The sequence below is a fragment of the Scomber scombrus genome, chromosome 1 (genome assembly GCF_963691925.1).
Source record: "Scomber scombrus chromosome 1, fScoSco1.1, whole genome shotgun sequence".
Classification (NCBI taxonomy): Eukaryota; Metazoa; Chordata; class Actinopteri; order Scombriformes; family Scombridae; genus Scomber; species Scomber scombrus.
In genome coordinates this window covers 15,359,164-15,370,119 of record NC_084970.1, presented here as the reverse complement: position 1 = coordinate 15,370,119, position 10,956 = coordinate 15,359,164, and the positions used below count along the sequence as shown (strand labels likewise).

Below are 10,956 nucleotides of genomic sequence, written 5' to 3'. Positions count from 1 at the left end.
AATGTCTGATTTTCACTTAACCAAGTAGTAGACAATTTGGATAGCGGGCTTAATGTGTCTTTGTTTCTAGCCACATTGCAGGGAAATGGATGATTCTTCGGAAGATGAGTCTTTAATCGACATCAGACAATGTTGCAACAACAGGCAGAAATGCTGGAAATACATTGTCGAGAACATATTTGTGGTTTCCAGTCTGGCTGCTGTCGTCCTGGGTAAGTTTGTAACCTCAGTTTTAACTTTTATGATCGCAAAGACATTTCAGTCAACATTTCACTTTTAAAAGAAGTTTAGAAAATTCGAACTTTAAAAATAATGAAACCCTAAATGTGTATTTACCAGGACGCAATTGTATTCATGGGTTATATTAGCTAATTAGCGTCTCTGCCTTAATTAATTGCGCAAAAAACTCAAATATATATTGATCAAAAACTTGAGTATTTAGCTAAACACCGACGTAACCTGTTCATGGAGGAGAGTTTGTTGCCAGGGCAACCGGTGATTTCAGTATGACGGCCGTTTAGATTCAGGTGGTTATTAACATACATATTTGTTTATGGTTATTAACATAGCTCTGGTTTGGCGTCGCAGAGATTATTATTCTGGTGTTAATATCATGAAACAGATTTGCGCTCAAGACCTGTGCGGAAAGATTAGTACCAGCTGCACATATATACTGTATATAGCCTATCTATCTAATCTCTCCGGGTTTAACAGCGCCATCTAGTGGACAGTCTCAATCATTACAGGAAGCCAACCTGTCTGACTCTTAACATTTGTGTTGAGCTATTTAACGAGATTACACTGGGTGGAATATCAACTCTGCTTCTGTTTTACTTGTATGAAAGATGTAATGCAGCCATTAACATTTAGTTTTCAACCATTAGCCAGTGTTTTGTTAGGATTTTTCACTGATGGGCCATTTACCGGTACAGGCATGTATTTTTTGTTTATTTCTTCTAATTAATTTAAGAATAAAATAGATTTATAATGCTGTTAAATTTGTATTTGATGGGGAGAAAATGGCACCAACATACTGTTTCAACATACTGTTTTTTCAACATACTGCAGGGCCGATTTGCCTAATACTGTCATAACATGACAACAAAGATAGCAAATGTTTATCATTATATACTTGGATTGACTTTAATTGGTTGATGAAACTTTTGCTCAGTGGTGTTTTACAGCCCAGTTTCTTAAGGTTGATCATTTGATGTGCTCTATAATAACTGACAATCTGTTTTATAATTAGGCTGAAAATGTACAAACAAAAAGGTTCTTAAAGTTTTACCTGCTTTACCTCTATTGTCACCCTTTTCTTAGATATTCTAAACCCCTGTATGTGTCGAATTGCTAATAAATCCTTATGTTCTTACAGGGATCGCTTTCGGCTTGATTGCCAAGACTTACTTCCATATTACAGACATCGAACAACTCTACATTGGCTTTCCAGGAGAAATCCTCATGCGGATGCTTCAGATGGTTATGGCTCCTCTCATTGTGACTAGTGTGATAACAGGTGAGCTACAGGGGTTTTTCTCCCTATATTAACTGTTACATGGGGTCATACGTGTCACTACCCACACAAAGTATTAAAGGAACACACCACCCAAACTGTAAATAGTAAATAGTTGACTTTTAAGTCACAATACAAATAGTATGGAATACATCTTTCCTCCTAAATCATCTGCAAATCTTCATTTGGCTTATGGCCCCTCTTCTTCTGTGTATCTGGCACATTGGGGACTATTTCTTTGTTAGAAAGTAGTCAGAGTGAGAACTGTTTACTGCAACTACTGTAGGTTATTCAGAGTTACTGCAACAATGTTTCTGAAAAGATGAGCTTCAACAAACCGTATTCCTGTCACCTCTATTGTGGCAGTAAAAGACTCAGCAGCAGATATCTTAAAATCTTTTCCAAAAAACTGATATTATCTGCATCAGTAGATAACACTGAGGCTAAGTGGGACCTTTGTTTTGTAATTTATGGGCAATTTCTTGTATTGACATTTATTAGAGCGTAATTATAATTGCACAGGCTTTTGATAATCCACCTGAAAATTGTTTTAGCGTCATATGAAGATGTAACTGTGTAATTTCCCATTCAGTCACAGTGATGTAATACGCATTTATGATATTGTTGATGGTCTAACCTTCAGGCTCCAAACTACAGCTTATGTTGTTATTTTTTTGTAGGAGTTTCTGGTCTTAGTGTTGACACCTCCAGAAAAATAGCTGTGCGTGCTGCACTTTACATTGTCTTGACAACTCTCATGTCTTGTACCATAGGTAAGGGAAATAGTATACTCTGAAACTTATTTTAGTTACTTTCACTTTGTATTGTGAAGCACTTTTGAAACAATTATATTCATATTAACATTTGAAGTCTGGTACAATATTTTCATCTAGTAGTAGTTTAGTATTGTTCTCAGCCCATGTGCTAATCTTGTTATTTATGTCCAACCCTGGATTATATGCTGTAGGAATGATACTGGTAATAATCGTCAAGCCAGGGGTCGCTTATAGTGCAGATAACAGTGACTCAGATGAGGAAGAGAAGTTCTCCACTGTGGATGCCTTGTTGGATCTAGTACGGTGAGAAGAAAGATTAACATTATATCTGAGATTAGGCCGAATTTCCTGCATAGTTTATCAATATTTACAATCTAAAATTTTACTATCAGTTTCATGATGATAGAATTGGACTTTTCTTTAATCTCAATAGTAACATGGTGCCGGAGAATCTGGTTCAGGCTTGCTTCCAACAGGTATGTTTTTCATTCTGATATGCTACATACAGATACCACCAATTTCCTTGCCTTCCTATGAGGAGACAATATAATATTAACATTATCTTTACTTTTTTTTTATATCTTAGTACAAGACTGACAGGTTTGAGCATGAACTTCACACATTTGAGCCGAATACTAGTGTGGAAATGGTAAATCTTCCCTTCCTCACAAAAACGATTTTGTGACATTTGCAGTGATGACTGATGACCGATGAAGTCGCTCTCAGACAGCTAATCTTACTGAGTTCCCCATCTTGTTACAGAATATCACTGAAGTGGAACTAGTGGCGCACTATGTTGAAGGAGTCAACACACTGGGCCTCATCGTGTGTTCTTTCGTTTTTGGACTGACCCTCAAGACAATGGGAGAGAGAGGAAAAATGCTTGTAGAACTTCTTAGCATCCTCAACGAGGCCACAAAATATGTGGTTGACTTGATCCTTTGGTAACGTCTGACAGCATAATCAATATAATACTCTAACTACATCAGTTTAAAATGTGGAATGAAAGAATTAATTTTTTCCATATCTTATTTATTGTTTATAGTAAATGTCCTGCCATGTAGTGTCTGTCTAAAACAATAAAATAACTGGCTTTCGTCTACTTTTGACATGTCCCACTGCTAGAACAGTAGTATCTTATACTCTTCTACCTTATTTAACATTGCTTGTGATGTTAAAAGGCTTCACATCATTATTTTTTTCTGTCAAATTTGATTGCCTCATATGTATAACTGCACATAATTTATTTCTTTTGGAGTAATGTTGTTATAGTAATAGGCAAAGTTTAAGTTCAAAATGTTGCTGTTAAGCTGATAGGTCACTGATGTATTCTCTATTTAATTCTTTGTTTTTTCCTCTCCAGCTACTTGCCTGTGGGAGTGATGTTCATGATTGCAAGCCATGTTGTTGAGGTTCATGACTGGGAAACTACTTACAAGCTCGGAAAGTTCATGGCAGTGGTTATTATTGGGTTTGTACTTACTGACTTTTTAGTGCTGGTACCAAAATGGCACTTTATTTTTTCCCTTTTACCAGCATTTCTGACTTTGATAGTTTCATTTGACTTCCAAGGCATATGGTAGATGATACCAACACTGTTCATCAGCATCAGGCCCCACGTTTAAGACACAGAAAGCAGGTGTCTGTTTTATGCAGATGACCTGGTCATACTGTCTCCTACTAAAGGAGAGCTGGTCCCTGATAGATAACAAGAAGAAGACCAAAATAGTCACCTTCTGACAAAGATCAAGGTTACAGAGTAATTACCCAGCATTTAAAATAGGTGGGCTGCAAATAGAACAAACAAAACTAACTCATATTGTTATTTGCATTATTTTTATTAGTTTCAAGCTTGTCTTTCATCATCATAATTGTGCTTTGGCAGTTAAGCCTATCGAATTAAGTTGGTGACAGGTGAGTGTGCCTGATCCCAGAGCACACACACCTGAAACACTTTCAGTGGGTGAGAGCTCAAGGAGTACATTTTCTTTGAGAGAGGATTGTTAGTATGGCCCAACCCACTACAAATCAAAACACAGAATTGAAACCTGCTATCAATTGCGTACATTTGAGTGACTAAATGGTCTTTTAGTACAATGCCTAACACCGGACAACATGTTTTAAAAAAATGATTTGAGTGAATGAGTCTGGCAAACACACAAAATCCAGATTTTTTTTACCCATAACTCATTATAAAAGAAGAAATACCATCTCTAAGTCTACTGCGTTTTGCTGTTGTCAATAATTTAATTTGATCAGTATTAATGTTGTATTAATTGTGTTTCTCAGGCTCTTAATTCATGCAGTAATTGTTCTGCCATCAATCTATCTTCTGTGGGTGAGACGTAACCCCTGGGAAGTCATCAAGGGGGTTTCTCCTGCTTTACTGACTGCAATGCTCATCTCATCCAGGTAGGAGGATCTTTGAGATTTGGTTTTCAATAGTCTAATGTTCACACGGTGTGTTCCTAAACAGGGCTTATTTTTATGTTAATTGTCAAAGCTGACAGGTTTTATATGATAAGTGCACTAACAAAGGATGCATTGTATCTCCAAGCTCTGCCACGCTGCCGCTCACTCTCCAATGTTGTGAGGAGAGAAATAACATTGACCACAGAATTTCCCGCTTCATGCTGCCCATTGGGACAAATGTGAACATGGACGGTACAGCCCTTTATGAAGTGGTTGCAGCTGTTTTCATTGCACAACTCACCAACATCAATCTGGATTTGAGTCAGTTAATCACCCTAGGGTAAGAAGTCGCAGATTATTTTGATTCTCTTGTAGTATTCTTATTCTTGTAATGTGTGTGTTAAAACTGGGTAAAAGTACACAATATGGGACCTTTGAGAGATAGCAACTCAGAAACTACATGATGCAGTTTCATGTTGCTGCATTTTCAACAATCCACCTTGGTCATTCACTTGAGCAAGTGTGTATTCACTCTGCAGGGTGACAGCAGCAGTTTCCAGCATTGGAGCCGCAGGGATCCCAGCTACAGGGGCTGTCACTACTCTCTTCGTTTTGACTGCAATTGGTATACCTGCGAAAGAAGCGTCCATCTTGGTGGTGGTGGAATGGCTCCTGTGAGTTTAACCTAGAGTTTGATACTAAATCTAATCTAAATGAATAGTTTTGGCAGGGTTTAGTAAGCTGCATTTCTGCTTCGATAGTCAGTTTGGAGGATAGGAAATTGTATTATATGCAGTATTAACAAAACAGTGTGAAGAAGATATATTTTCTGCTTTCATTTCATTTGTGTCTGTCAGAGATCGCTGCAACACTGTTGTCAATGTCCTCGGAGACTGCATGGGTGTGGCGCTCGTTGACCAACTGTCCAAAAGAGAACTGGAACAATTGGAGGAAAATGCACAGGGCAGGTCAGGGTGATATACTGTACTGTAGATTGTGTCAGTATTTTTGCATTTTCAGTTTAACTTAATACATTTGTAAAGGATATGGGGTTTTCCAGAATTTTTCAGACTTCAAAGACTAGATAAATTGATTGAAAGGGATAAGCCTGTCCAGTTGTCTTACAGCCATAATAAACCAAATCCAGTTTTCACAGTATTTCACGCAACACTGCTGGCTAAATGATCTTTTCCTGACTAGGACGTCTGACAGTAATGATGATGACTCTTTCAAGACTACCCGTGATACTGCACTATAAAGTTTACCACTGCAAGAGAGTGACTGACTGTATGTGGTGTCAGCTCAGCATCAATAGTGACTGGATATCAGCCAAAAGAAATATGGTTCATTTTGAAGAAAGTTTGAATTGATTTAAATTGAAATGATGTAGAAAATGTAGTCAATAGATTTCATTGTATTGTATTGTATTGTATTGTATTGTATTGTATTGATTTGAATTGATGTAGTAAATGAATTTCATTGAAGTAATGGATGTAGTTGTCTAATTGAAACGTTTTTTTTCTGTTTAATTAATAAAGAAAGAAAGAAACTTAAATGGTTATTAATGTTTGGGAATATAGGCAACACCTCCACTGAGATAAACCAACCACCCAATATTTCTGTTATCACACAATTAATTTCAGAGAAAAGGTTGTTTAAAGAATTGCATTTTAGAAATGAATAGTAGGTAAAGATAGTTTTGAACATAAAAGCACAAACTTACCAGTGTCTGTGCCATTTCACATACACACCTGTAAATCTAAAAGTAAAATCTAATAGGAAAAAAAAAAAGAAGTAATACACAATTGTGGATTAAAGCTTGAACAGTACAAAAACAATAATATGAATGAAGTGGATAAAAAGAGTGCTTAAAAATAAAAATAAATGTAACAAGAAAATTAGATCTACAGCCAGCATACAAATATAGACATGCATAAATGATAAAATGCACTCCTAAAATCAATGTAATTGAGTCTGCAAACTAGGGACTTTGTGAAGAATTTGGATTTCTTCTACAGAAAAGAGCTCTCTTCCATGCTGGCAATGATGTGTTCATAAATTCTCTCTCTCTCTCTCTCTCTCTCTCTCTCTCTCTCTCTCTCTCTCACACACACACACACACACACACACACACACACACACACACACACACACACACACACACACACACACACACACACACACACACACACACACACACACACACACAACACAGAGAGAGAGAGAGAGAGAGACAGACACACACACACTGCAGCCAAGATTAGATCTCAGATTACAGATTTAGAGATTATTAACAATCATGTCTGCGCCAATAAAAGAGTGATTGTTTTTTGAAGATTGTGACTTTAACTATGTCTTGTGTGATATGTCAACAAAAACATAATTGAAGGCACTGAGAAAGAAGTAATGAAGCTGTAAAAACTGGGAGGGTGGAAGAGTGTGTAATATGTCCTCTTTATGTCTACAACTGAAACAAATGATTAATAATAATACTCATCATATAATTGATTCCCCAGAAAACATTCTCTCTTGTAATTTGGTAACTTTTCTATTGAGCTTCTTCTCAGAAGAAACAGAAAAGAGCACACAGCTGACCATATAGTTCAGGGAGATGAGCTCCTGCAAATCAGAGCAGCACTGATTCACCCATTCACTACTCCCTGTGTAATGGACACTACATGATTCAGATGGTGGATTATTAGCAGAAAATACCTGCCGTATAGACTACGGCTGTGTCAGAGTAGCATGTTGCAAAGTACTGACATCGTGCCTCTATACTTTTTGGCAATAATATTAGTAAACTCGATAACAAAAATCGCAAACAGGAAAAACGTGAGTTCGTCATGTGTAAGCGTGTGTGTGACGTCATGACGCTGCCAGTGCGTCTGTTACGGATGTAAACATCACTCGGTTCACGTGGAGGGAGAAAACCAACGATGGCACCGAAGCTGCAGCAATTTGTGAGCCCGGGAAAGGGTAACGGAGTGCAGGCTACGGCCAGTATCAGGAGAGGAGAGCTGGTGTACTCCGCCAAGCCGCTGGCGAGCTGTGTGTCCAACAAACTGTCCAAAGAGGTCTGCCACCACTGCTTCACCCGGTAAGACCGGAGGTCCAGGTCCTGCCTATCAGTGCTACTTGATGCCGCTTGTTTTATAGAGACTACAGATGTGCGGTCAGCAGTCATGTCAGACAGTGTATGTGTATGAACAGTTAACTCAGGCACTGTGCAGTCAAGGCCGTAGCCAGGACTTTTCAAATACCGATGTCAAAATGAGACTACAACTTAAATCAACTCCTATTTCAGTATTCTACAACTTCCTATTTAAAAATTATAACTGCAATATATTATTTTCTTTGTTTGTTCTTAAAATGTGGAATGAAGCACGGCCTGCTGGGAAAGGGAGAAAAGGGCTCATCCAATGAATGAACAGTTTGCAAAATCGGGTCAAGTCCAATTCACAAATGTAGACAACATTATTTCTGGCGATTTCAAGGCTTCACTCCACCGCTTTCGTTTTGACATGGCAGGGGAATCTTCAAGTACGTGTCACATGACGGTCCGTTGATGCAAGGATAATTGTCTCGTCGGCTATTTTCACTTCACAATTAAACAAAACTTCAAGAAAAAAATACCGAGGACATGACCTCGGTGTCCTCAATGGTAGCTACGGCCATGTGTGCAGTAACCTTTTACTATAATACCCACTGCACCTATAAATTACACCTATTTATTTGAGCCAAAATACACATGTGCAGTACAGGCAACTCATTACTGTATATGTGAGCGGGCTGTATACTGCACCTATAGCCACCAGTGGTGAAAGATCCTTCACTTTAGTGAAAGTACCAATACAGCAATGTAAAAATACTCCATTACAAGTGAAAGTTCTGCATGAAAAATTATATTGAAGTAAAAGTACATAAGTATTGTCAGCTTCATGTAGTTAAAGTATTTCAGTAAAATAACTGTTTTGGTCCCTCTGACTGATATATTATTATATGACATCATTCGATTATTAATAGTGAAGCATCAGTGTTAGAGCAGCATGTTATTGTTGTAGCTGCTGGAGGTGGAGCTAGTTTACACTACTTTAAAGTTAGCTGGTTTAGTCCAGTGGTTCTGAAACTAGAAGTCGGGGCCCTTTAAAGGGTCACGAGATGATTAATGGGAGAGGACAGAAGAACAAACAAAGTTCTGATACACAAATCTGTTTCCAGTTTTTGGACTTTTTCTCTAATCTTTGGTTTTTGCTGAAATATTGGATCGTTTGAATATTTATTGAAATTACACCATGTGAGAAGCATCACTATTTGGTGGAGCTGTTGACAACTCATAGACATCTGAAATGTGACCCTGAGTACTCACCGCTTTTTTTTTTTCTGGCATAGACGCCTTTTGACAGTAGAGAGACAGGAAATTACGGGAGAGGGAGGGGGTGTGATGTGCAGAAAGGTCCGCCGGCCAGGACTGGAACCGGGGTCCGCTGTGTATATGGCATGCGCTCTTAACCACTCGACCACTTTACCATTTTAAATGTTTGTTATGTTATCCATCGTGTCCAATCTTCATTTGAAGATGAATTAAAACTGTCAAATAAATGCACTGGGGTAGAAAGTAGAACAGTATTTCCCTCTGAAATGCAGTGCCAAAGACGTACAGTAAAGATGATTCAGATTTTCTGTATTATCTGTGTGTGTTTGTATGTACTGTGGGTTTTACTGTATGCTGCTTTCTTAAACGTGCCACTAGATGGTGCCATGGCTATTTCATTGTTTCAGAGGAGACAAGCAGCTAAAAGCTACTAAAACATTAAAGTCAAAATGTCACACAATTATATCTCTGGATAAATATGATTATTAGTCATGTGAATCTGCATAGCTGGCAGGCTAATAGAAAACCCGTAGGTGAACCTGAATGTCATTAGTATTTAGTATCCATTGTGCTGCTTTATCTATGTCATTATACAGACATGACCAAGGTGCATGTAGATTGGTACTAAGCAACTGTGGTCATAAGGATTATTTTCATTATCAGTAAATCTGTCAGTTATTTTCTTGATTAGTCATAAGGTCTATAAAATGCTGAAGAATTACGTGTTATTTCCTAAAGCCCAAGTTGAAGTCCTCAAATATTTTCTTTTGTTCTGTCAATCCGTCCACAATCCAAAGATTCAGTCTACTGTCATTTAAAACTAAATAAAACAGAAAAAAACAAATCTGGTTATTCTGTCAATTAGCTGTTTTTCAAATTATTTCCAAACAAACGTTTACAATATTGCAGTATTAACTTAACCTGAAGTGACATAATACTGTGTAAGAGGATCCTATCCATATTTCCCTCTCCTGTTTTATAGTTGTTGCCGTTACCTGTCGTGATGTGTTGATTTGTCCTCTGTTTCATCTCATCTGCATGTGATATTTGTCCAGCTGGATGCTTAATAACAACACCGATGCTTTCTCTCCTGCCACCTCACCCACTCTATCAAGCTTAACTGATGTATGTGGATTTAATGAGACTGGTAAGGTGAGAGACAAGTGTGCTGATTTCTGGTGCAGGAACTGCAAGGTGAATGAAGGGTAAATTACTGTGGGCATGTATATGAGCCGCACTAGCAAATGGAAGATGATTAATGAGAGCACTTAATGCAGATAACCTCTGAGAGAATATAAAGCCGTAGCTCACGTCCAGTTTAGATTTTCACATGAAGGTAAAAAGACAAGGATCAGTATGATCAGTTCAACAGCTACTGCAAATCCTTTCATATTTGTTCTTACTGCAGCTGAAATCATCATCGCTTCACTTCTTGCGCTGTGCAATTTTGTGCTGTTTGGTGCGTCTTGTGTAGATCAATACATCACATAGATCAAGATCAATTTGAGCTCAAATTTTTGAAATTTGCAGTGCAATATCTTGTAACCTATACGTTATCTGAGGTGTATCTTTGCTTTGGTGGTGAAAGTGACGGCTGCTTCGTCTGTCAAAATGCTTTCATGTTGGACTTTGGTTCAGGGCTGTAGAGGATTTGGAAGATTCTGTAGGCAGATAGCCGGCCTCCTGGTCTGTACTTTAGAGACATGCGAGAAATAAGAAATAAATGGAGATGGGATTTGATGAGACAGAGTGAAGGTGAGAATATTTAATGTGGATTGAAGCGTGTGTGTGTGTGTGTACTTGTACTCATATTATTAATGTATGTATGTTTATGTGTTTTTGAAACAGTTTCATTACATTAAGTGAAGATTTTGCTGGTTACA

At 37.9% G+C, this 10,956-nt stretch overlaps 3 protein-coding genes across 3 annotated transcripts in view; all 3 read left to right on the top strand.

Annotated features, from left to right (window-relative positions):
• Positions 1-85: 85 nt before the first annotated feature.
• Positions 86-1,673, top strand: LOC133988167 (excitatory amino acid transporter 3-like). The gene is made up of 2 exons (XM_062427759.1): positions 86-212; positions 1,376-1,673. The coding sequence occupies exons 1-2, from the start codon at positions 86-88 to the stop codon at positions 1,546-1,548; spliced, it is 300 nt and encodes a 99-aa protein (XP_062283743.1). The 3' UTR covers positions 1,549-1,673.
• A 397-nt stretch (positions 1,674-2,070) lies between these two features.
• LOC133982438 (excitatory amino acid transporter 3-like) lies at positions 2,071-6,216 on the top strand. The gene is made up of 10 exons (XM_062421495.1): positions 2,071-2,592; positions 2,723-2,765; positions 2,876-2,938; positions 3,052-3,233; positions 3,653-3,760; positions 4,579-4,701; positions 4,847-5,041; positions 5,241-5,375; positions 5,559-5,669; positions 5,902-6,216. The coding sequence occupies exons 1-10, from the start codon at positions 2,453-2,455 to the stop codon at positions 5,957-5,959; spliced, it is 1,158 nt and encodes a 385-aa protein (XP_062277479.1). The 5' UTR covers positions 2,071-2,452; the 3' UTR covers positions 5,960-6,216.
• Positions 6,217-7,620: 1,404 nt separating this feature from the next.
• The window catches only part of smyd3 (SET and MYND domain containing 3), an 87,802-nt gene continuing 84,466 nt past the window's right edge, over positions 7,621-10,956 (top strand). The window contains exon 1 of the mRNA XM_062421486.1: positions 7,621-7,798. Coding sequence (XP_062277470.1) covers positions 7,638-7,798 — 161 coding nt within the window. The 5' untranslated portion in view covers positions 7,621-7,637. The remainder of the gene's footprint in view (positions 7,799-10,956) is intronic.